Source organism: Haliaeetus leucocephalus, unplaced genomic scaffold (assembly GCF_000737465.1).
Source record: "Haliaeetus leucocephalus isolate CR32 unplaced genomic scaffold, Haliaeetus_leucocephalus-4.0 Scaffold162, whole genome shotgun sequence".
NCBI classification, from domain to species: Eukaryota; Metazoa; Chordata; class Aves; order Accipitriformes; family Accipitridae; genus Haliaeetus; species Haliaeetus leucocephalus.
The window spans coordinates 9,928,898-9,954,350 of NW_010972598.1; the positions used below are offsets into that span (position 1 = coordinate 9,928,898).

The 25,453-nt window shown below is 42.1% G+C and overlaps 3 protein-coding genes across 5 annotated transcripts in view; 2 read left to right on the forward strand and 1 right to left on the reverse strand.

Annotated features, from left to right (window-relative positions):
- The window catches only part of POLB (polymerase (DNA directed), beta), a 25,505-nt gene extending 17,533 nt beyond the window's left edge, over positions 1-7,972 (forward strand). Inside the window, exons 15-16 of the transcript XR_774066.1 lie at positions 3,603-3,673; positions 4,819-7,972. The gene's annotated coding sequence lies outside the window, so the exon portion shown is untranslated. The remainder of the gene's footprint in view (positions 1-3,602; positions 3,674-4,818) is intronic.
- The window catches only part of VDAC3 (voltage-dependent anion channel 3), a 14,779-nt gene extending 101 nt beyond the window's left edge, over positions 1-14,678 (forward strand). For 2 of the 3 annotated variants that reach the window (XM_010562717.1, XM_010562718.1), the window contains exons 2-9: positions 3,603-3,673; positions 4,819-4,868; positions 8,767-8,919; positions 10,061-10,113; positions 11,496-11,723; positions 12,633-12,783; positions 13,878-13,935; positions 14,184-14,678. In XM_010562717.1, the coding sequence (XP_010561019.1) occupies positions 3,607-3,673; positions 4,819-4,868; positions 8,767-8,919; positions 10,061-10,113; positions 11,496-11,723; positions 12,633-12,783; positions 13,878-13,935; positions 14,184-14,275 (852 nt within the window). In that variant the 5' untranslated portion in view covers positions 3,603-3,606 and the 3' untranslated portion in view covers positions 14,276-14,678. Of the gene's footprint in view, positions 1-3,602; positions 3,674-4,818; positions 4,869-5,985; positions 5,989-8,766; positions 8,920-10,060; positions 10,114-11,495; positions 11,724-12,632; positions 12,784-13,877; positions 13,936-14,183 lie in introns of all 3 variants that reach the window. The other variant, XM_010562715.1, reaches the window with a different exon arrangement.
- Positions 14,679-14,771: 93 nt separating this feature from the next.
- IKBKB (inhibitor of kappa light polypeptide gene enhancer in B-cells, kinase beta) overlaps positions 14,772-25,453 on the reverse strand; it is a 13,453-nt gene continuing 2,771 nt past the window's right edge. The window contains exons 5-21 of the mRNA XM_010562714.1: positions 23,713-23,801; positions 23,139-23,228; positions 22,641-22,765; positions 22,194-22,301; positions 21,755-21,884; positions 21,094-21,288; positions 20,726-20,840; positions 20,225-20,348; positions 19,818-19,969; positions 19,642-19,703; positions 18,519-18,628; positions 18,217-18,266; positions 17,564-17,663; positions 17,214-17,361; positions 16,876-17,003; positions 16,069-16,159; positions 14,772-15,492 (exon numbers count right to left, since the gene is read on the reverse strand). Coding sequence (XP_010561016.1) covers positions 15,424-15,492; positions 16,069-16,159; positions 16,876-17,003; positions 17,214-17,361; positions 17,564-17,663; positions 18,217-18,266; positions 18,519-18,628; positions 19,642-19,703; positions 19,818-19,969; positions 20,225-20,348; positions 20,726-20,840; positions 21,094-21,288; positions 21,755-21,884; positions 22,194-22,301; positions 22,641-22,765; positions 23,139-23,228; positions 23,713-23,801 — 1,886 coding nt within the window. The 3' untranslated portion in view covers positions 14,772-15,423. The remainder of the gene's footprint in view (positions 15,493-16,068; positions 16,160-16,875; positions 17,004-17,213; positions 17,362-17,563; positions 17,664-18,216; positions 18,267-18,518; positions 18,629-19,641; positions 19,704-19,817; positions 19,970-20,224; positions 20,349-20,725; positions 20,841-21,093; positions 21,289-21,754; positions 21,885-22,193; positions 22,302-22,640; positions 22,766-23,138; positions 23,229-23,712; positions 23,802-25,453) is intronic.

Consider the following 25,453-nt stretch of genomic DNA (forward strand, 5'->3'; position numbering starts at 1 on the left):
GGGGCCGAGGCGGGCGTCCCTCGAGTCACCTTGCGGTGGGCCGGAGCCCCGAGGGGGCGCCGGGCGTTCGTCTTCTGCTGAGGCGATGACCCCGAGGCGCGGGCCGCGGCGGTGGGTGGGTCTGTGGCAGCGCTCCGGTTTCTCGGTTGGGAAGCGCGAACAGCTGGGGTCGGCAGCGACCGAGCCTCCCCCACGGCGCCGCCGTTTCGCTGAGGAGAGGAGGAGGGCGCCCGGCCGGGCCCCGCCGTCCGTTATCCGTTGCGTAACGCGCGTCAGTAACGGACGGGGAGGAGGCCGCGCCCGCGCTCTCGTGTGCCCGCGCTCTCGTGCCGTGGCCGTGGCCGTGCAGCCGGTACCGCCGCTCCCCGGCGGCGCCGCCGCCGCCGAAGGGTGCGTGACGGCCGTCACGGGCGGCGCCACCGCGGAACCGGTCGGTGAAAACGGAGCCGGTGTCTCGAAGCGCAGTTGTTCCATACACCGGAGTGGGTGTGCTCATCTGTATTTCTTCACTGAAATTTCTACTTCGGTGGTGTTTTTTTGCAGTTTATATACGGACGCTGGCGTACCACGCGCTGTATCTCAAGCATCGGTTGCCCCCAGCCTTTTATTCCTTGATAGATTTTTCTCCTGTGGTTCTTGTGCTAATTTCATTGTTGCGGGAGAAAAAAAATCAAAGCACGAGATTAAGGAGGCTTTGTTTGAAAACAAGGTGCTTAAAACAAGTACTGTGGCTTAGTTTTAGATCTCCGGCTTAATGTTTCTTTTCCACTTTACGTTGTGTTTTGTCAGCTGTTGTCGTCGCATTTGGAGACCAATTCAAATTTAGTATTAATAGTTGTGGAACTGTGGAACAATTCTGGCTTGCAAGCAGGCAAGAAGGCGGGGCAGTTGGAACTAGATGGTCTTTAAGGTCCCTTCCCACCCAAACCGATCTATGATTGTATGATGAAGTAGAGCTGCTTGTTATTAGCAAAGAATTTATGTATCTCAGCATGAGCTAGCCTGAAGAATCTTTTTTCTTTTTCTTTTTCTTAGAATACCTTTTAAATACTCGCATAGTATTTAACGAATACATTAAAACACATAGAATACAGAAAATACAGCCATATAGTGTAAAGGGGGGAGATATGTTAGGCAAGCGAACGGGCTCACAAGATTCAAGATGTCTCAATAGCCTTATGAAAATGAGGTGTAAACAGAACAGGGTACCAGCCAAAAGGGTAAGGTTTAGATTGGGAAGGTGCTGAACGGGATGGTAAAGTCCTCCTCTACTTGAAGCATTTTCCGTGAAGCTGGCGAGGTGAGCCTCGAGACTACTTGGTGGTCAACTCTGTTGTCATTTGTCTGTCTAAAGCACATGCCCTTCTGTGCAGGGAGGTAGAAAGATTTGAGAGATAGCTGGCAAAGCATGGAAGAGGTCAGGGTGTGGCATGTTTTCCAAAACTGGAGGGGGAGTGCTATCTAAGATCTTGCTTTTGTTTGATATAACATCTCTCTGTAATTTGAAAGGTAGAGTAGACTCATGTCTTCTAAACTCTGAATAGGTCAGTCCCAACTCTGGAAAATGTGTTGTGGCTTACTGCTGATCATTGTCAAACTTCTGACTGAAAACAGATTATGTGGTTTGGAGGCCAGCTACAAATCCATATGATTATGGAGTATTCCTGTCATGTTTTCAACAGCTGGACAGTTACCTGAAAGCCAGCTGTGACCAGGGAGCATTTTTGCAAAAAATCTGCTTGTGTTTTGCATGAATTCTTATGCAGGGAGTTATCTTTCGTATTGGTTTTTGCTGGAAAAAAGTGTTTGAGGTTCAAGAGTATGTTAGGCAGTTACTGCATATGTAGAGTATCACCATATCAAAATGTCAAAGTATCAGCCTTGCTCCAAAAACTGGAGTTACTAAGCTTTTGAAATCAGCGGGCTGAACTAATCTTATAAACCTATTAAAAAAAACCAAACCAAACAAACACCTCCCCTCCCCTCAAAAAAACCCAAACCAACAAAAAAAACCCCAAACCCCAATTTTAAAGTGTGAGCTGAAACTTCTGAATTGAGAGATTTGTGTCAAAAACCAACATTTTAAAAGAAGGATATGCTCTGCTCCATAGCTGTGTTGCTAAAACTGTTGTAGTAATTTAAACTATGCTGTCACAAAAGTGCACATTCTGTTGCTCTTTCATCAGTTTAAAGATTCAATAATTGTAATTTTCCCCTTCATGTTTGACAGGTAAAAAGGCCTTTTTGCATAGTAATTTTGAGAAGTACCTGTTTTACGTACTAATCTTCAGATAGGGAATCTGCAGTCACGTCCAGCTATTTTAGATCCTGTAAACCCACAGATATATATTCATAGAATCATAGAATATGTCAAGTTGGAAGGAGCCCATAAGGATCATCCAGTCCGTGTATTGATAGACACATAGTGCAGGTTAGTTATTAAGTCACTGAACACAGAGCGTTTTGTCTACTGTGGGATGTAAATTGCCCAAGTGTTTCGTTTTAGGAAAGGGCTAGCTATCTGAAAACAGGACTTAACTGCTTAGTGCAGATACTGTTGCATTTGTGACAGAGGGACCGAGTACACCGATAAGCAATTAAAATAGTGGAAGAGAAGTGATGACTTTAGGGATTTTTACGTGTTTTGCTTGCGTTATTACTTTTTAGATTAGTCTTTCAGTACAGTATAAGTAACAAATGGGGGATCAGGGATTTCAGGCGTCAGGTGTTGCAGAGACTATCAACAAACACGTCAGCTGTAGGAAGGATTAAGTGGCAAAGAGTTATGCTTAAAATCAAACAAAAGCATCATCTTTGATAGCTTTTCTTGTTGGAGCAGGTGTGCCTTTATGTTTATGCAAACTTATTCTAGAAGGGGAAGACTAATTTTCCACTGGGAAGAGTTTTCCTACTTCTTTTAATGTGGATTTTTGGATGCAAAATCCCTAAATTGTGGTAACTAACATTAAATATGTCATGTAAGCTGTAATATCACAAGCCTGTCCTTCAGAGTTTTGCCCTCCAAAGTAGTTGTAACAGTTACCTGTATTAGAAAATGTAGTTTTTACTGCTGTGTATACACAGTACAGAAATACTCACTGGTGGCTACTGGACAGGGTACAGAGATATCTTTTTATATTTTACAAATCTCTGAAAAAACTTTCTAAGGAGTCACAAGTGCACAGGGAAGTCGGATATCTTTTCCTTTGGGATTGTTCAGTGCTGACGTGGCTTTGCCACTTGGGGTCCCTTTCAGGAAGGGTCCTGTCCATTATCAGAACAGGGATTAAGGCTCCCGTGAGCTCTTTTTGCAATGTAAGAATGTGAGGCCTACATATGTAGTTGAACGTAATACTGTTCCTGGGGTTTAGTGATTTCAAATAATGGATTGGCTTCCATAACTTCTTTGAATTGAAGTTTGTTTCTGATGAAGCAACGCTGATGTGAGGATGGCTTTTGTGAACGTTCTTCAAAGGTCTTGCACTTCAGTATCAGTGAAGTACACAGAGGGTACTAGTCATAGACGTTTATAAATGCTTTGGATATAATTTAGCTTTTATGCTGTTAAACCTAAGATTCTTACAGCTTCCACTACGTTTCAGATCCATGGCTGTCCCACCATCATACAGTGACTTGGGAAAGTCTGCCAGGGATGTCTTCAACAAGGGATATGGTAAGTAACATGACTGTGGTTTAATAACCTTTCTTTTTTTTTTTTCTTAGGCATCTTGAAAATGACAATAAAAACATTAGTACCCCAGAGATCCCCTAAATACCTTTGGGTAGGAATTCAGCAGAGGCCTGGAGCATCTAGCCCCTTCTGAATTTGAACTTTAGACATGTATCAATGAAAATGCTGCAGTAGGCAAAGAGTTAGAGGGGAAAGTTATGAGTTCGACCTTAAGATGCACTCCAGGGAAGTCTCTGAAGAATGCTGCATTTTTTACCTTCTAGTTTTTGTATTTAGAGGCATTAAATCAGTCAGATTCACATAGATTCCCATAGGAGACCATATATGGCAACAAACAGGTTCCTGAGGTAGAATGATCTTCATGTTAATCAGAATAGCCTATTGTCATAGCCATAGTGGAAATAATTTCACAATGTTTGCATTCCTCTTCAAAGAATTTAAGTGGATAAATACTGATATTAGACCCTTTTCTGGGAGCAGTACTAAAAGTGTTGACATTTTTTATCTAGTTTTGTGAGTGTGATAAAAATTGCATTTGTATCCCAAATCCATATGCTAAAATTAAAAACCATTCTGGTCTGGTCTCTGCCACCCTAGAGTTCAGGCTTTGCTAAAATTAACTCAAGTTCCCTGCTTTAGTGTCAGTTGTTTCAGGCTTTTCTACTCTGTGCAAGGGCCAGGTATTTCCCTAGATTCATAGCAGATTAGAGAGAAAAGGAAGAAAGGAATAGTATCTCTGTATATGGCATTGCTTGAAGTAAGTTGAAACATATTTTTCTTGGAGAAGGGGAAAAGAAAAATTCCTGCCCTGCAATCAGAAATATAAAAGGAAATTGAGTAAATCAGAAGAAATGGTGACCGTACTGATTGGTCCCAGACTGCAGGTAGCTACAGAAGGTGGAGGTACTTGATGATGGGTGACAATTATGATGATAAGTTATGAGGCCACCCACTTTGAATTGTCAAAATTCCTTCAATCATTCCTCAATAAGATCGACAGCTGTTGAAACATGCAAGTAGGTTGTTTCAGGTCAGTGTACCCTACCTGCTGTACTTTGGGTGTGTTGGAAATAAGCCTTGCTTGTATATTGCGGTGAAGCAGATGCTGTATGCTCTTCTATTTTCAGGATTTGGAATGGTCAAGTTAGAGTTGAAGACTAAGTCTTCCAGTGGTGTGGTAAGTGTTGAGGGCTTTCAACATCACCAGCATTGCAATGGAAGGACAAATTCCTGAACTGGTTGGTGGTAATAACTTGCTAGCAGGTATTGCTTCTCTCTTTCAGTTCTCATTTTAAAACCTGTAGCGGCCTGAGGTATTTCTATAATGGTGTGGAACTGACGTAGTGGTACTTCTTTTCCTGCAGCGTGCAAGAATTTTCACACATTTTGTTGTGGACATGGGGCTTTCCTCCCCGTTCCCATTCCCACATCCCAAACATAAGAGTTTCTTCACCCTAAATAGCTCTCATTTCTGCTTATGAATGCAATTGAGTTTCTCTGCTGTTGTTGTTTTTTATAGGATTTTGAGTCCAGACTGGCTTTTTACCCAAAAGGCCAAGGGGCAAATAAGAGCCACAGTTTAACTTAACTTCATTTTCACTCATCTCCACTGTGCTTACAATGCAAGATTTAAATAGTCCTCCTGCAGTACCCTTTATGTAGAATTTGAGAACGTTTTACAGATGTTAATTAAGCTTTAGCACTTCAGGTAACTAGAAAATACCATGATCCCCACTTTAATGATGGAGAAGCGGAGCTTCCTCATGATTTTCAGGAGGGCTGGCAAAACCAGGAATGGGTTTCATAATTTTGGTCTTTAACTACAGGCATATATTGTTTACTAGATAAGCTTACTCCTACACTGAGTCTCAGTTCTGTGTGTGCTACCACTTGATGCTGTTGTGGTTGACAAGCCGTGCTGCTTTTCAGCCTACTTCATAACCATATTTGCCTTAGCTCCTTCCTCCTCTTGCATTCTTATCATTCAAATGGTGTAAGTAATTTCTTCTGTATTACTGTATTCTGTCTCAATTGAGCTTTTGATGGATTACTTGCATTGTGCACCAGGAACATGTAGGCACGAGGAACTATGTGGTCTCTATACTATGACTGCTACCAGTTACTGACACCTCACGATATGCATAGTTTTCCCGTCTGGAAGTTTTGATTCTCAAATAATACGCTAATGATTAATTATGCTGTCTTCTGAATGTGACGGTACATGAGCAACTGTATTAAGTTTTAAAATGGGCTTTTCCTTTTCCATGCAACTTTCGTGTTGGATGTTTATCCAGCTGGTAAGAATAGTGACTGTTTTGGCATGTTGGTTCTTTATTGCTTTGTCTAGTGAGGTTTTCTGTGGTGCCTACTGTCATTTATAAACTGTTCCATTGTTTTTAGTCATGTTATCATCCCCATCATGAAGTTTGACTGTGTCCATAGCCCTTAATCTGCTGTATGATCAATGTATATAAAGCCATTTGCAATCTTTGTCCAATAATACACAATAAGAACACTGTAAAAACCACAGGAGGGACAACAAGATTGATAGAGTTGTCTGTTACTTCAGGTTTTGTGCTTGTTAGTGTTTCTAATGAGCATTCTGCTGCAACAAAATGAGATTTTGGGGATGGAGACGATGTCAGGAACAACGTGTGAGATCTAATTCGTACTTGGGTAGTAATAGTACCTCTAATTGTTATGATACAGAAATGTTTTGGGTGTTTTTTCTGTGGGCTTAGAAAACAACAGTGGTAGTGTCTATTGGTTATAATTGTTTCATAGATTGCAAGTGGTTTGGCCTAGTAAGTGCATGGTGTTTCTGAAGACGCCAGCCACCATAAACTAGAAGGTCAGTGAGAAGCTGAGCGTGACTGCTGATTCAGACTGGAGTGTGACATGGAGCCAGAATGAGTTTGATTTTCAGCTACAAAAAATTGAAGAATTGCTTCTACACTAGATGGTTTGATGAGACGTCTCTAGTTTAGACAGTTGAAGACTGACAGTAGCAGATGCTGACTGTGTGCCTTCTACTTCCAGAAGCAGATCGAGTTCTGACACCTGGCAAAATCCTTTGGCTTTTGATCATATGACAGCACAGGGTTGGTTTTTTTTTTCCTTTGGCTGTGAGAAAAGCATTTTACAATCTTTCTTCTGCTTGGTCTGAGAATCAAATCAAGCCTTTTTAATCGGTTACCTGCCCTAAGATCAGAAGAAAGTTACTTCAGAATTCTGGTGCAGGTTTGAGATGTCTTTACACTGAATTTGTGGAAGTGACATCAGAGCAGTGTGTAGCAGTTATGTCTTAAAGGATAGCCTAATACATCCTGATTTGCATCACGTATTTTTGTGTTATAAAACTGCTGTGCTGTTGTAGTAGTGTATTAGCTTGAGTGTCTTCCCCCGCTGGTGTGTAAGGAATGTTACCTGGGTGTACTTCCCTGGCACTTCAAAACCATTTAAAGACGGTTTTTGTACACTCTGCAAAGTCCAGAATTGTGAAAGTAATGTACACAGCATCCAGGAATACTGTCCTAGAATGAAACAGATCTGGAAAGTCAAAGCTTGGATGTGTTGGCAATGGATACATGGATACTGCCATCTCTTAAGCACTGGATCTTTCAATATTTAAACTTCAAAAGAGGTGTAACTTGGAAATGTAATGGCAGATTAATTATCCTTCTTCAAGGAAAATGTTTGAGAGATGAAGACAACAAATGAGATCAGTTCTCAGATGCTTCTTAAAACCTAGCTTGTACACCTTGAGCTTACTACTGTGAAAATATGCCTACTCATTCCTTTATACTCTGTTCTGCATGAAACACTGAGTAGGCTACCTCTGAGTTGTTCCAGGAGGAGAGATATTTATTGAGACTTCAAGTCCCCTGAATAACAGGAACCTCTGATGTGTGGGGGACTACCCAAACAGCATAGGACAGCATGTTACAAAATACATATTATACAAAATTCAAAGTTGTTGGTTCAGTTACACTAGTCAGTGAAGGACCAGCCTGATGTCAAGGTGCCACTGGGGTCAGGTTATTTTCTGATGTTGTGAAGGAAAAAAGCTCTACAATTTTAAGATGCCTTACAAAGGGGTGACCTTCTAAAGTGTAGTAGCTGGCTGAGGTAATGACAGAGAACTTAGGTTGAGGGAGGAGGTGCTAAGGTCATCAGCATGGTATATGAAGAGTCTTAAGTGACAACAGTATAAAGGGTAGCATGAACAACAATGTTAGGGTGCAGTAGTCAGTGTGAAAAGCATCAATGACCATTCTCCAGCAGACATTTTCACTGCTGAAAGGTGGAAAAAGAAAAAAGAATGAAGAGGAAGAAACACACGAGATGTTTGGAGAAACGAGAGAAAAATCAGTGGGGTTTTTTTGTTGCTATTCATCTAGCAGAGTAAGTTGGATGTAGGATTGCATTTCTTAAGGGAGAGTGGATTTCCAGAAGGACTACAGTGGTTGCTATTTCTTGTACAACTGGGACACTGCTGGTAAGGTGATCAAGGGAATTAGAGGAGATTGTGAAGAAAAATCCAAGGATACAAGCAGCTTTGTATCCCAAGCGAGTATCTTTTTGTATTTGGGTATGGATCCATGTGAAGGTGCAGAGCAAGTTGTGGAATGTTGAAATAACAATTGCCGCTTTGAAGCAGAAAAAAGATGGCAGAAAAAGGGTTTTTTGGTGTGGGGGAGGTTGGTGGATAAGTTAGGAAAAAAGTCCTGTAAAAATTAGAAGGGGGAAGCAGGTAATCAAATCACGATGCAGATGAAAAGTAAGTGAAGATGTCAGGTCTTTGTGTAATAGTGCTTTTTCCAACCTAAGCAAGTTCCAGGGCTCTATCAGCACACCTCAATAAAGGAAATACCCAGAACAGAGATGCCAAAAGGAGTAGCATTTTGTGATGCAGAAATAATTATTTTTGGTGGGGATAGGGAAGAGGAGGATGATTTTGAGGATTCTGTCAAAAGGTCTAAGGGTAGCAAGTGTGAGTGCTGGCACTCAACAAGTGGAAAAACTGAATGTAATTAAATACCAGAATGCTGAAACTTGTATTATGCTCTTGGCAGGAATTCGCTGCAGCTGGTTCTTCCAACACAGACACAGGCAAGGCTTCAGGCAGTCTAGAGACCAAATATAAGATCAAAGAATATGGACTTACATTCACCCAGAAGTGGAACACAGACAACACATTGGGAACAGAAGTTTCCATGGAGGATCAGGTAAGAGGAAGTAGATACCCTGAAAATGTTTCTGCAACTGGTATGAGAAAGTCTTGAGCGGAGCAGAAAACACTGAAGAGTGAAAGTTGCACAAAACTATCTGGAGTACTAAAAAGAAAGAAGTTATGTATATTTGCAGAATGCACAAACTGAGAGAGCGCGTCATGAATTTTGGGGGTGGGGGGTGCAAGCATTCCCACAGCACTTGCTGCTACGTAATGACGAGTTACTGCAGTTATGGGAATGCAAAATTAGCTAGCTGGTTGAATGAACATCACTATTATCCACTCCAAATAGGAGTTTTTGTTTAAAGACGCACGCTAGCTATGTAGAACTGTCACGGCTGCAGTCATGCAGGGGAAGCAAAAGAGGGGTCTCCTAGTTTTAAATGCTCTAATACATAAGGACTTAAGTTTGGCTGCCTTGAGATTGGATATATTTTAGAAGGTTGAAGAGAAAGGTTAGTGTTGGCAGCTTGGCATTGCTTACACAAAGGATTGCTAGCATACAGCACTCTCAAAACACGCAATTCTTTTTCAGAGTAGTAGCTTTATGCCTTTCACTTAGTGCCTGAAGCGTAAGGTAATGGTGCCAAAGTTGGTAAAAGTTCTATGATGCCCTCCACCGTGTAAGGCCATCAATTTTTGTAGTTACAGTTTTGCATTTTTACCTGTGCTTTAAAACAGAAAATGCTGTCCAGCTCAAAAAAGGGTGGGAAAGCTGAGGCAGGTAGATGGTTTGGCCTGTGAAGTAGTACTGTGTCTTAAAAGAATACCTGTAGATTCTGAGAGAGATTCTTGAGCTACTGCGTGGATTGTCGGAACTATAGGGAATAACCAAACATGAACCGAACAGTTTTCTTTCTTTAGCATAGTTTCTCAATTTTCTTGTCAACACTAGATTTGAAATCTTCCTGTAGTAATGTATCTACAAAGTGTGTGCTGTTACAGGGCCTCATTGTGGGGAGAAAAAGTCCAAATTTTAATCCCTCATCATACAGCATCTTCAGATTTTGTTGTAAAATATGTGGGAGACATTATGGTTGTGTTTTGTCTTCTCTTTAGACAGGAAGTAAAGCTACAGTAGTGGAATATAACGTTTCAGCAGAGTTCTGAGCAGATGTCTCTGTTTTTCTTTGCAGTTGGCTGAAGGATTGAAGGTGGCTCTTGACACTACATTTGTACCAAACACAGGGTAAATATTTTCTGTTAACTTTATCTAAGGAGTGCTAGAATTTCCCTGTAACTTTGAATTAGAAATGCTTATTCTGGTCATTGTGTAAATGCTCAAAATTTACTGCAGAATATTCTGCAGGCGCTGTAGAATTTGAAGGCAATGGATAATACCGGGCTGAGAAGGACAAGGTCTGCTAAAAATGATTCTTCAGCTTTTTGGCCATTGGCAAATTTGTCGTTTTGCAGTAGGTATTATATTTTTGTAACTCTCCCCTTAAACAGCTAGGTCTTACATGGACCATTTAACTTGTACCATCTTTGTCATGGTGTTGACAGTCCTGCTGCTGTCAGCACAGTGCCTTAAGAACACAAAGAAAAATTTATTTTTTTCCTGATGCTTTTGGGCAGATGTCTATGCACAACTGAATGATGTAGAATTGCATAGCTATTATGATAGGCAGTGGAGTAGTACTCTTTTGTCTTTTTCATTTATCATAGAATTATTTTTGGTAGGTTATAGAGCAAAGGAGAGGTGTTTTATGTCTGGATAACGCACAAAGCTTGAGACTGCTTTGTAAAAAATTACTGCTATTTCTTTACTGTTGGGGAAAGCCTATCAGAAAAATCAGAGTTTGAAATATTGCTTGGATGTAAGAAATTGGAAGCTAAGTCAAAAATGAGACCCCAGGCCTGGGATGAGTTACAGGCAGCATGGTGTTCTGCTCTGTCTTCAGTGGGAGAGAAAGGAGGTTGGGGAGAGGATTAAGGAACTGATAAAATTTTGTCTCGGTTATGTTAAGTTTGAATTGATAGCAAAATGAGCACAAAGACGCACTGGAGAGAGAGGAAGAGGCTTCTCCACAGGGACAGAAAAAGGCTGACTAAGCGGATGATGTCTGGAGGATGAGGAAATTCATTTTTTCGATAGAGGAGACTGGTATCCAGCAGTGAAGAAGGAAGGAAACCAAGCACTGCACATGAAGGAGCAGTGGAGAACCCAGCAAACAAAAAGTCACTGAAGGACAGAAAGGCCAGCTATCAGTGTGGGATATCATGGATGCTCCTGAAAGAAACCGATGATGCCATAATGCATTGTACTCAATTGTGGAGAACAAAATTTGAAACCTGATGATTCTTAGAGCATTAAGCAGAAATGCTTTTGTCTTTTTTTGCTTCTTGAGGATGTTAAGGAGTTTAAGATTGTGGAGGAAAAAGCGGCACCACGTAAATATACGTAATACCAATATTACCCTTATCCCATGCCCTCTTCAGCAGCTGTTAACATTAAGTTTTGAGTAGGCATTACAGTATGGCCTTAAGGGACATACATACATGAATAAAACTACATATAATACATACTTGTATACTACCAGGGATAAAATGGCATGTTTCTCTCTGCAGGAAGAAGAGTGGGAAGTTGAAGACCTCCTACAAAAGAGAATATGTAAATCTAGGCTGCAACATAGACATTGATCTCTCTGGACCAACCATCTATGGCTGGGCAGTGTTGGGCTATGAAGGCTGGCTTGCTGGCTACCAGATGGCTTTTGATACAGCCAAGTCTAAGCTTTCGCAAAATAACTTTGCCTTGGGATATAAGGCAGGAGACTTTCAGCTGCACACTAATGTGTAAGTACTATCTGAGCCTAGAAAAACATTATCAGAGGAGCCAAACTAGATGAATAGTGAGCACTAACAGAGTTAGGTGAAAGGTGGCTGGATGGAAGGGGATGCTGATTTGTTTCAAAATAATTTAGATTTGGTGTTTTCATCTTCAGTACAGCTAAAGCAGGGCCAACTTTCCAACCCTTGGCTGTCTTTTGAGACCTTGTTTCAGGGTAATTTTGGGGTTTGTGTATATAAGGTAGTGGCGTAAAGGCACTTTATAATGTTAATTTGGAATTAAAATCTGTAAACTTCAACTTCTATTTTGGTGCTAGATAAAAGAGCCTTCAATTAAGCTACTGTACCTTCCCCCCCTCATTACCAGACAGAGAGCTTCTGGCTCAGAAATGCCTGAGGTGGAGGAGAGAGGTGTGTGTTGCGTTGTGCTTGAGTGTTTCCAGCTGTCATCACAGTGTAGCTCTAGTCTTGGCATTCAGATGCTCTGAGAGTCTTTGAAGATGGTGTATTTAAACAACTGCCATGCAATAACATTGTTTTCAGCCTCAACATTCCCGTAACTGACTTAAATGTCCTTCTGGATTTGTCCCTTTAGGCATTATCAGAGGCTTGCTTTCTTAAGACAAGCAAGCAGGTTATCTGGGTGTTTTTTTGTCAGAACCTCAAACCATAGGTCTCAGCTGGTGGAAAGTCTTGTTCCATTCTGCAAGCAAAACTTATGTTTCGGGTAAAAAATGTGAGCAGGAGTCTGCCAGGTCCAGCTAGGAAGTAGATGAGCATGGGTCTGGAGAAGTATTAGAGCTCTTGGTTCATTTTAAGAGATAATGATCAAATGATTGTGGGGCAGGGTTAATCTAAAGAGTTACTATTACTAAACAAGGCAAGGCTTGACACACTTGCATCTATTACAAACAGGAATGATGGCACCGAGTTTGGTGGGTCTATTTATCAGAAGGTTAATAACAAGGTTGAGACATCAGTCAATCTTGCATGGACTGCTGGCAGTAACAACACACGTTTTGGTATTGCTGCTAAGTACCAACTGGATGAGAAGACTTCCATTGTGGTAAGAATTTTGTTACAGGAACAAGTATTTCAAGCTCCCTTAAATACTGAAAATTTGTGGTATGAAGCAGTTGCTTTAAATAGTTACTGAGAAAGCATGGTAGATAACAGAACACACAGTTTGCTGTGGTTCAAATTTAAATTGGGACCTCACAGGTCATATTGGTGAAACGATTAAAAAAAAACTAAAGCACGCTTTTGCCCATGGTGAAATAGCCACTAGTCAGACTAGTGTGCTTGGAGCCTATGCAAAATGTGTTTTCAAGAGGTCATGAGAGGATGCAGTGTCCTTTTAATTCTCTAATTCTTATCTAATGCATAATGTAAAACTGTACTATAGTAAAATGATGGAAGTTCAGCTGAGATTACAGCCTTCTCCTAACAATTAGTTAACCCTTGAAAGTCAGCCCAGGTCCAGAGATAAGTGTTGTTACTGATGCTTGCAAATTCTTGCAGAAATGTTAGGGACAAAAAAAGGTTTAAATAGTGACAAAGAGAGGTTCAGGAGACGGGGAAGTGACAGTGAATAAAAGTAACTGTGTATGTTCTAACACTAAGAACTGAAGTAGCAAGCATTTGTTACGCTTCAAAACAAGAATTAGTTCCAGGACAATTCAGCCACAATTAAAGGTGGGAAATACTACGGTAAACACCTTAAAACTTAGTAATGCAAAAATGGGTTTGCATATTCATATATTTATTGCTCATTAAAAAAAAAATCACTACTAAGCAATTTGTGAACAGGAGTCTGTTAACAAGACAGACTTCATTGGCTACTAAGGGACTGTAGTAACTAGCCCTTTAAAGGATATAAAGAGACAATGCTGGGAGCAGTGAAGGACAGGGTGGCATTTTATGTAGGCATAATGGGTTACAGTTTGAGGGAAAGATTGGAACTATTACTTAAGCCTGTTACAGCTTAAGCTGGAAACTCTTGAGGACAAAAGGAAAAGATTGGAATACACCTCTGCTAGAGGTTAGTCTACAAGTAGCTGAAAGACTTAATGCATAACCCACCTTCTCAGGGCACTGGGACAATCCTGTCTGAATATTTATACACAGCGTATAAATACTGTGGTTTCTTTTTTCCTGTAGGCTAAAGTGAATAATGCCAGCCTGATTGGAATTGGTTACACTCATGCCCTCCGACCCGGTAAGTAAGTCTAACTGGTAGCAGCAAATAGTATCAGTACTCCACTATGAGTTATTTTACTGCTATCTCTAGAACAAAACAGATAAACGAATTAGCTAGAAATCTTACATAGGCTCATAGAAGTAAAGCATGTGTACGTACAGAAGTTCCTATAGCAACCAAGACACATTAGTGAGGCTCAAGTACTTGAGGGAGGGCATTGTACAGGGATATCAGTGTATGAAAGGTCTCATTACTTGCTTTCCTAGGTGTAAAGCTGACCCTCTCAGGCTTGGTTGATGGCAAGAATTTCAGTGCTGGAGGTCACAAAGTTGGTCTGGGATTTGAGCTGGAAGCTTAATGCAGCTTTAAGTAAAACAACAGGTGGTGCTCTGGAAGATGAAGGAAAAGTGTACCCAGTGTGTTTCGGCCTTAATCTTACTCTGAAATTTCAAGAAGTGTGAACTTTCTACTCTTCCAAAGAATCATTTTAACCCAACACTGAAGTCCAGAGAGTGCCAGCACATCAAAGGAAGATACTTGAAGGCATGCATGGAAGTTGTGATGTTTGTGCCACATTTCACTTCAGTTTCCCATATTTTAAATCTGTTCCTAGAAACAGAAGAGAAATCCCACCTCTCCCCATTATTGTATTGCATCCTGCATGTCCTATACTTCACAACCTTTTATAAAAGGTGGTGTCTGTACTGTAGTGGAAATTTGGGGTTACATCAAAATGAAATAAAGTGGCCACAGTTGGAACATAATGTTGGTGTGTCTTGTCTCTCACCCCGCTGTGGGGTTTTGGGGTTTTTTTTGGTGCAACTTCAAGCATGGTTAATAGATAATCTGCAACTGCTTTGTTAAACTATATGTGTACACTGAAGATTTCCTTGTCTGCGGTCTCTAGGATAACATCCTTACATCTCTCGTGTTTTAGAGACCTGCACAGTGAAAGCAGCTTTTTCATTAAAATGTTATTGAGGGTATCAAAAAGAGCAAACCAAAAGTTTACATGTTTTAGATAATTTCGTTCCCATATAGGAAACAAGTATTAGGTAGGTACAACCGTTACACTTAAGGAAAAAAGTGCAAATCAGCAAAGTTAAGAAATTAAGTTCACAGTTCAAGTACATGAGGAAGGTGACATCTATCAGTGACTGTGCAAGCTGATTGCATGCGTTGTCCATTGTTCATTAAAAAGCCTAAAAGGCAGCAAAACAACCACATGTGATGCCTAAGGGAAGATACATCAGGACAGAGAATAAGAATATCTGCTGTCTTAAGGCACGATTAAGAACTTTTTCCAAGCAGTTAGAACAGGCATTTCCTACTGTATCTTTGTGAAAAAAAGTGTCCAGAAGGTGGATACTAAAAGCTAGGCCATCTGTATCACATAAGCAGTAGGTGACAGTAGAAGGAGGCTCTTGAACTTCCCTTCTCCAAGGCAGCAGCTTTTCACAGTTGGCTTCCTGAAGCAGCATGTCTTCAGAGGCAACCGAAGTGATTTTACATCTGTGTTTGTTCTGGACTGTTTGTTTCTTCTACCTGAAGCTGCAGCCAGCTCCAATCTAAAGCCTGAAGAATAAACAGTTAAAACGACAAAGTTCAATGCTAGCTGGCAGTTGAGATTTCTCGAGTAAAGGGGAAGCAATTTAAAAGATTTAAAAATTTTACTGTGAACAAGTTGGTCAATGTAGTTTTATGATGAACCATACAACTGCCATAAAGGAAACCCTTAACCTACTGTTATTTTCTCTAATATTTTACTATCTTTTCAATATTCTGCTTCATTAAATAAGCATCCCTGCCCACCAATGTATTGCCACCACAAGATCATCCCAATTTTAAGAGTGCAATTTTGCAGTATTTTTGTAGAACAGCCAACCACCTTCCCCTGTCCTTTATTGTTCAGCACAACTTAAGTCCCCAGCGCCCGGCACCCATTCTCAGCGAGCAGGGAACATGTCAGCCAGCAGTTCAAGTCGGGGAATGAGTGTTTTGTATCTCCTACAACTCCTACTCTCTCCTTGTCCAAGAGAGTAATATGCAGATTTCTATTAGCCACATTACTTACTGGTGGCAAAGTTACACAAGCAGAAGTTTGAAGCCATGAGCTTCCCCAGTCCCTTTATAAAATATCAAATATGTTACCATGAAGCTCTGCTCCTGATCCTTCATTGTGTCATGCATCACATTTTCTAGTTGGCTACAGAGTTTCTGTGATTCCAGCAGTAGCTCCTCACTGAAAGGGACAATTACGACACAATTATTTTCCATGGCAGTTTTGTTTAAAGAGATGCTGACTCTACCTTTAAGAAATATTTCTAGGAGGTATGCTGCAGAGCACTGAAGAATATTAACCTTTACCAGTCAGCTAAGCTAGTAATCCATACTGCAACTGGGAAAGTCAGTGGCATCCCCAGATTTACTGGGACAGGGGAAAGGAAGCATGTTCCAAGTTGGAGTTGGGTTCTTACTATGTGAAGTCACTGTTGCTAGAGAAAAAGTTGAAGAACAGCCTATGTACTAAAGGATACAAATAAACAAACCAAGTCTGTCATTCCAACTGGTGACCCAGTTCATTTAAGCAAGCCAGAACTACAGGTGCTTGGTTATAGCAGTGTCTCCTTTATGATATAGCTCAGCTACTATCATAACAATGCTCCAACAACTCCTGTTGGCAGTGTACTTCAAGTGAGCCCAACCATTCCAGATAAAACAAACCCTTTATCATGGAGGCAGGGGCAAGTGAAGCTATACATTATTCCCTGTTTTTCATAAGGAAGATTCACAAGCCCCAGGAAGTCCAGCTGCTAGGTAGGTAGGAGTGCTGACAATGGAAGCTGAACACAAAGCATAAAATGTGAGAAAGCCTGTGTGTTATTATTTCACAAAGCAGGAGCCCCAGGCTTTGTAGTGCTAGCAGTAGCAGCTACAGAACTCCAGACTTTGCCTCACCTTTTCCTGACAGATTCTGATAAATTGTAGGTTCCAGAAGGTACCTGCAGCAGCAGCTGACCAGGGCTACCAAGACGTGACGTGTTCATGCTCTCTGGACTGCCAGTAACAGGACCACGTACTTTACTCTGAAGAAAACACAGAAGATTCAGACTGCAATTATTTCCACTAATTTCCAGCAGCCAGGAGTATGAGACAGCCTGGAACTTGGCTTTAATACTAATTGAAAATAACAGAGAAAAGAACCATAGGACATACTAAATTTACTATTAATTATTTCAGTAACGTGTGCTACAAACCATATTTTCAGGTTAAAGTGAAGTTCTTATTTTACTTACACAAGCAATTTTCAGCAAGTTCCACAGTTCTTTCTGTCGTTTCTCCTGAAGCCTAACAACCGTTTCCTCATCTTCATTCATCAGATTCATCACTTTCTCCACTTTGGGGAACAATTCCAGTGCCTTCTGCTTGCAAACTACAGTTTTACTATTAAAAAAAAAACAAAACACCACAGATCACACATGGGCAACTGCAGTAGGGGAATGTTTCTGAAGTTTCTTATTTCCTGTAACACTCAGATCTCATTAGCTGTACACACTGGTTTTTAAACCTCTAGAACAAAACCTCTTGCTGAAAGAGAAAATGATTTCTCTCGACTCTCAACAGAAGCTGACTCTACAAAGCTCACCTGAGCTGAGCATAAATGACTCGGACTTTTTTTTCAAAGGTCTGGATTGCCTGTAGGAGCAGTCGTACTATTTCTTGGCTGTCACCGCTTGTCCTCTGATCTGGAATGAGAGTCAAGAATATTACACAGAAAGGTAGGCTTATAGGACAGGGTGAGAAGATTCTTAGTGGCTTGTTTCCACTGCTGCTTCAATCCTGAAACATCCCAAGTTCAGGGCATGCAAGTTTGAGTGGAATGAACTGCACTGGATTTTAGCCGCCACCTTCTTCAAAACGATGAGAATTGGAAAGCAGAGTTGGTAGGTTGGGTCTAATGCCTTGGGGCTGTATAGCTGCTCAAAGGAACAGATATGTCTTTCATCCTTCCTACACAGAAGCAGCAGCATATGCTTGCAGCAACAGCTTGCTCTGAGAAGAGCTCCAGAGGAGTTTCAAGAAGAGCTCAGAAGGCACCAAGAAAGCAAGGCTGGCCTAGTTTAAAATTGACTCCCTGACTCCCCTCTCCAAAAAAAGGCAAGTCCAGTAGAGTCCATGTGCAGCTAGCATACGGGCAGGCCTAGAATGCAGAGAAAGTTTTCTCAGTGCTTCTTGCTGCATCTCCAAAGTTACTATCCACACCAAGCAAGCTGACCTTGAGCTAAAAATGTCTTTTACCTCTTGGCTTCTCTCTCAATCTCCGGTACAGCTCTCTGGCTTGTTCTTCTCTAGAAGAAAAAGGCACAGAACACAAAGGACTTCTCTAGAACCTAAATTACGAACAAGTAGTTCAAGAACTCAAATCTTTTATATACCAGTCTGCCATTTCAGACCTATGACAGGTAAGGAATCAAAAACTGTCTTAAAGTCCTCCCAGTCCCCCATAATTTGGGCTGAAGGGTAGCACTTTCATTGTCCTGTAGTGAATAAGCTTAGCTCGCAATAGTCCTGCATCTGAAGTTCAAGGTAGTTCAACTCACAAATCCTCCAGTGTTCCTCCTTGTTTACGACCTAGTGGGCTTCTCTGCAGGTCCACAATGTCTGTCTGCAGGGCCATCATCCTCTTCACTAGCTGATCCACATCATCCTCCTGAAAGCAGGGCGGAACATAAGCAATGGGATAGCTTCATACTAAGAGACACTACCACTCACACTGGCTCTTCCTTTCTCATTCATATTTCTAAACACATCGGCAAGATGGAAACCACAGTCTTGGACAAAGACAAATGAGAATATGAGTAATTTCAATTCAAGGAAATTAGCTTGGTGCTCTGGGGTAAAACAACTTTCAAGAATTTTTTAATAAAAATTCAGCCTGCGACAAAGAGCCACTGAAGGGTCAGACTTTGTAGTAAATGTACTGCTATTCCATATCTCTTCTCTCATCCTATCCATCACTGCTTTTCCCCTTTTCCCTCAGCACACAACCACATCCTCTCCTGGCACCCCAAATTCTACTTTTGACTTGACCTCATTTACATGCAGAAGCTGCCACTTGTTAGACAGCCATTCTGCCCTCTGCCTCCTCCCAATAGAACACGACCAAGTGTTGGAGAAGAATAAGACACCAACTAGTCACATTTCACTCATCTGGGAGCAATGGTCCTTGGCTTTACTTACAGGGTTTACACTGTCTTGTGTCAAAAGGCTGAATGCCTTACTAGGAGCAGGTACAGAATGTGCACCAAGAATGGGAAATTGTTGCCTTTTCAAGATTCAAGACTGATGCTTAAAATTCTTGTGTTCAATCATCTAATCATTTGCCTTCCCATTCAGTTTAACCTATGTTCCGTATCCTCTTTTCAGCTATCCTGGCTCCAGGACTGGGTTAGCAGGACATCCTAGCACAACCACTGCAAAATCTCCTTGCATTCTCCAAGATCTCCCATTTTCCCCTAAGCCTTACAAACACAGCAAGCTTCATGAAGTACTGGCAATGGACAAAAATGGTGCAAACCAAGGCAGTGTGACATCTGGAATCAGCCCAGACACAGGAAGTTTATATTTAAGGGAGGACAATGATGGGGGGGGGGGGGGGGGGGAAAACCAAAGAAAAACAAGCCTCTTTTTCTTTAGGATAACTAGTTAGATTTAGAAACATACCCGCCCACAAAGTTCCACAGCTTGCTCCATCTCTTTCCAGGCAAAGAGCAGCTTCTCAGAAGCTACAGGAATGGAAGAAGAGTGATTGCTTTTCTCAGGTTCATACAGGAAAAGGTAGATACTTTGTGGGGATAAGAGGCATAAAAAGACCTCTGTTTGCCAGATGCTATACTCACTAATTCCAAATTCAATCTGCTCTTTATACTTCTCCAGATCGATTTGGATGCTTGTTTTAAAGAAGTCCAGCTTTGCTTTCAGCTGCTGGGAAAGGGAGGCCATAGAATTCTTCATCTTCGAGAGGGTACTATTGTAACGCAACAGATTCATCCTGCATGGACAAGAAAGGTCCTATTACCCTCCCAAACTAAAAATGCAGACTTCCACTTATATCAAAAGTAGATACTTCAGAGTGTATCAGTGAGCACAAAAGCAGTTGTCTCAGAGGATGGAACTCAGCTTTTCACTAATCGTTAATGGCTCCACTCATGGGCTTCCCCATTCCAACAGGGTCCCATTCCTGTCCTTTCCCTTTCACCAGGGAGAAAAGGCAGAGATAAATATTCTAGAGAAACTGCCACCGTACATGGCTGCTCGCTGCCCCTGCTGAAGCCGGTTACAGTCCTCTTTCAGCATCCGGATTGTGTGCCAGATCTGACCCCACACTTTCCGCAGCTGGAAAAAGTGGAGATTCTTCTTTGGATCCTGAACTGGAAACAGAGCGGGGGGGGGAGGGAAACGTACATATCAGCATGAAGCCTAAAAGTAGTGTTATCACATGACAAAACAGACCAAAATATCATTCCTTTGAGGGGCATGTTACCTCTTGCAAAGCCTACAGTTGGCTAACCTCTATGCAGCTTCCCCAGTATATCAAAAATCAAACACTTCCTTTTCTCAGTTATTTTGACAAATTGAATGAATGCTATGCCAGTCCATTTTACTGCTTCCCAGTCCACTTTACTGCTTCTTCGGTCCCAATATGCAACAGTTCTCTCTACTCTTTGCACGTGAAACAGACCACAGAACACAGGCAGCCCTCTCAACACGGACAACCTCTCACATTCACACTAGAGAAAGTCCTTACGGATGCAGTCGACACTTTCCGGATGAGGACGCAAGGCAACCTGAGCCTCATAGGCAACCTTCTGGTTATCAAAGAGGAAGAGAAGGTCTGTGTCTGCAGCTGCAGTATCATTCACCTGCAGAAGACAAAAGACCCAACTAGGTTCTCAGAAAAAGCAAGCCTCAGTAACACCATAAACAGAATGTTCTTTCTCAGCCAAACAAAGACTGAACACCAAAGGCAACAGGGTGCCTATTCTGCAAGGTTGTTAGGTCTGTGTGGTTACTATGACAAAAGCCTGCCAGAATAGCAGGGAGTGCTGTGCTCCCAAAATGAGAGCAGTGCCTGCTGATTCGCTCAACAGTAAGGAAGGGAGTATTCAGACTCACCTTGCTATCAGCTATGTGTTTAGTGGCCAACTTCTGAGAAAACAATGCAAGTCCAGCTTCCTGCAGTAGCTCCTGGTCCTGTTCTGGGATTCCTGTATCTGACTGGATCCTCGCTTTCACAGACTGCAGAGTCTCCTCCTCTGTCACAGGGTAGGTGTGTACAGTTCCCGTAACCATGTTCAAAACATGAAGCAGCTACAAGAAAAGTAGTGTGACATAAGAAGGGCTGAAGATACATTGGTCATGTCTGAGCAGAGATCTCAAGACTGAGACATTGGCCACTGATAAACTGTTCAAAGCACTTGCAGGGCTCAAGAAGTTACTTCACAGCTACTTCATAACATTATGCCAAAGTCCTTGTCCTCCATCAACTGGAAGAGAGGCCACATGGCAATTAAACAGCTTCAGCCACAGAATCCTCTACCAGAATATGGAACCAAGCACACACAGAAGCTATTTGCCACTCCCAACAAGCTCAGGGAGTATTTGTCCTCAAATAAGCAAGAGGCAAGCACCTGTCACTAACTGTTAGGAGGCAGCTAAATGAGATTCTGTGCTGCTCCTCCTCCTAGATCTATGATGCAAGCCTCTTCTCCCATGGGCTACAACAGGCAACTGCTCTCTGGAAAACTTTTCAGGGTAATACGGACCCATTGCTCACCTTCAAGTTCAAAATGTCATCCAAAGCTTTGAAACACCCATTGGGTCCATACGTAGGATCTGTACCTCTCTGCCGTGGGTGCCACATTAACATGAGTTGCAGCCATTTCTCCAGCCTCCCAGCCAAAACACTGAAGGACCAAAACAAGAAGGGGATCAGAAGAGGTAAAAGTGCATTTGCAGTCACCATATGGCCTGGTCTCTGCAGGAGGACTGACAAACAACTTCTCCGCACCCTGCCCCAGTCACAAATGCAGTGTTTAGAAGGCAGAAATAAGAGACTCACAACTACACAAGTCTGACAAGGGACACAAGCATTGTTTGTGTCATGCACTCAATTTATTCACAGATTAACATAGTAAGGCATATAATATAAACCTGGTGCTTTTGCAGAAGAAACACTTTACCCTGGCATAGCATAACAGATTTGTAGTCCTCACCTGTTCAGATTGTTTGGGCAGGGTAAACTGCTAGAAAATTTGACTTCTCCAGATAAGTCTTCTGAAACGACAATATCCAGCTCACTCTTCTGTCGCACTTTTGTATGCCTAATGAATTCAAGCAAGTACAATGGTGAAATTATCACCTGCCTTTCCCAGCCTGCATGTTAGTAGGCTCTTAAAGCTACACTTGACAGATGTAACACAGATGCTGCTTTGGTTTCTACTACCTGCCCTGCAGGAGTCAGTCCTGATCCCAAAGAGCAAGTATCAGGAACACTGAACTTGCTCAGGTAGGTCAAACTCCTGTGAAGGGAGTCGGTCTCCATAAGGGCAAGTAACATAGGGATATTGCCCTAAGAATCAAGGGACCACACTTCTGCTTCCTGTAAACACAACAGTCGCATTGCATGCACTCTTCTTATCACCTGGCCCCAGCTCACTCACCATTGCACCGGCTGCCAGTTGGGTAGGAATGGTCGGAAGCCTGTAATGCACTCAAAGGCCAGTGTGCCAAAGCTCCAGTAATCCACCGTCACTGTATACTTCTGCTGTTCCAGCAGCTCTGGAGCCTGAGACAGTTTACACGCACATGAGACAAAGCCACCCATCTCTTAGCTCTCTCTATCCCTTAAGAGCTCATTAACGTTTGTACAACAGATTAAAGACAGTGCCAAACGCTCTGCCTCTCGCGAGCTTCCGAGATCCTCTCAGAGCGAACAGCAGAGGTTATTGGCACTCCTGCTTCTTATTTACAACAGACACAGCTAGCAGACACTGTGAAAACCCAGTGTCAGCAAAAAAACAGTCACCTTTGCTAGCTGCAGCACCCCAAATGCACCCAATACCAGGACAAGTACTTCAGCCCAGCCCAAAGCCTGATAACAGTTAACTCTATCCCACTGCAATGTGGTAGCTGCTCTTCTAGCTGAATTCCTTCCTTACCAAGTACTGTAGAGTCCCAACAAAGGATGTGCATAGGCTACCCTGATCCAACTCCTTAGCATAACCAAGGTCAATGATTTTGTGTATTAACTGAAACACACAACAGAGAATAAGAACACTAAAGAGAAGTCCTGTTAAAAGCACACCATACAGCAGAGAAAGAAAAGGTTCAGCTCTTCAAGGTATGCAGGAAAGGTGCCACCGAAGAGATGGAAGTGGAAATGTGAGGCTCCTGTAGATTCCTAAAACCACAAAGTATGTAAAGTTGTCATTGGCTTGATACACACAGAGCTGGAGACATTACTCCAGCTAATTCAGATCTTTGGTCAATCGGTACAGTCTGGTTCTTTCCTTAATAGTTGGAAGTCAAAATGTCAGGTGTTACCAGAAGTCTAATACAACCTTTCATCTGAGCTGCACACAGAATACTGTTCATCTGACACACAGATCTGAGCTAGCTGTTATCCTGGGTTGAGTGCTCTTGCAGAGGGGCCACTGTAACTGCACGAAGCACATGCATGTTCCTCTTACACTTACTTGTCTGTGCAGGCAGACACACCTGGCTCCTGCTTACCCTTTGCTCTCCTTGTTGCAGCACAATGTTCTCTGGTTTCAAGTCTCTGTGGATGATCCTGTTCTCATGAAGGTACCTGAGAGCAGAAGCTGAGACACAGAAAAAGCCACTTGTAAGAGTATAATTAACAGTACCTAGCATGAGCTCAGTAAGGATTCATTGCTACCTACTGTGAGCATGGCTTGGGGGCCAAACTTTGTACAATCAAATGGACAATGAAACATCAAGTGCAAGAGGAAAAGTTGGTGCCAAACACTTCTGGACACAAACAGATTTTGCTCTCTGGGTCTTCCCTCACGCCCTTCTTGTAAATTGGAATAACATTGCCTAGCTTCCAGTCAGCAGGGACCTCTCCAGACTGCCAAGACCTTTGGTAGATGATCAAGAGGGCTCCTGCCATAACATCTGCTAGCTCCTTCAGTACTCTGGGGTGAATCCCATCAGGCCCCATGGACTTGTGAACATTCAGCTGATACAGCTGGTCCCTTACAATTTCAGTGTCCACAAATGGAAAGTCACTATTCCCACACTCAGGGTCCTCCAACTCAGGGGACCAGGTAGCCCAAGGTCTACCAGTATTATTAAAGACTGTGGCAATAAAAGCATTGAATGCCTCCGCTTTTTCTTCATCCCTATTAGTCAGGTGACCATCTTCAACAAATATCAATCCAATGTTTTCTTTAGACCTTCTCTTGCTATTTATTAACAGACTTTAAAAAGCCTTTCTTGTTGACTGACACAACACTGGCCAGTTTCAAATCTAATTGAGCTTTGGCCTTTCATGTCTTCTCCCTGCATATACTAACCACAGCTCTGTAATCTTCCTGCGAAGCCTGACCTTGCTTCCAGAGATCACACAATTTATTTTTCCTCTTGAGCTCCACAAGGAGTTCCCTGTTCAGCCAAGCTTGTCTTCTGCCCTGCTTCCTTGACTTACGACACACTGGAATTGCCTGCTTCTGTGTTTCTAAAAGGTGGTTCTTAAAAACTGACCACCACTCATGTACTCCTCCTAAGCTCTCAAAAACAGATTCACAGGGTACTCTGCTAAATAGCTCCCTGAATAGCTTGAAGTTTGCTTTTTGAAGTCCAGGGTGGCAATTCTGCTGTCCTTTTTTTCTCATTACACTGAAAATTTTAAACTCAACGATTGCATGATCACTACGGCCAAGACAGCCGTGACCTACCATCAAATCTCCCACAAGTCCTTCTCTATTCACAAATCACAAGTCTAGGATGGCATCTTTCCTAGTTGGCTGAGTACTTGTGACAAGAAGTTATCTCCCACAAACTTCAAGAATTTCCAAGACCTGCTTGTCACAGTAGTATGATATTCCCAGTTGATGTCTGGGAAGTTGAAATCTCCCATAAGGACAAGGGCTAGCGGTTCAGAAATTTCTCCTAATTGCCTATGGAATAACTCACCAGTGCTAACATCCTGGCTGGGCAACTGAGTGGCTATACTCAGCTTTTCTTTACCTCTCTCAACAGAGAATCCAAAAGCCGCTCTGCCCTGTCCACAAGGTGTTCTTCTCCCCATTCCACCTGCAAAATTCTTCATAGTGAATTTCTATGCAACATACTTTCCCTGCTCAGAACCACTGAGACCTCAAAACTGGCAGACTGATGAATTCCACCTATACTAGAAAGACAAAAATCTCATCTTAAGAATACACAAAGGCAGAATAAATGTCTTCTATTTTCTCACACTTGCTCAAGTTAATACCTTAATATATTTCCC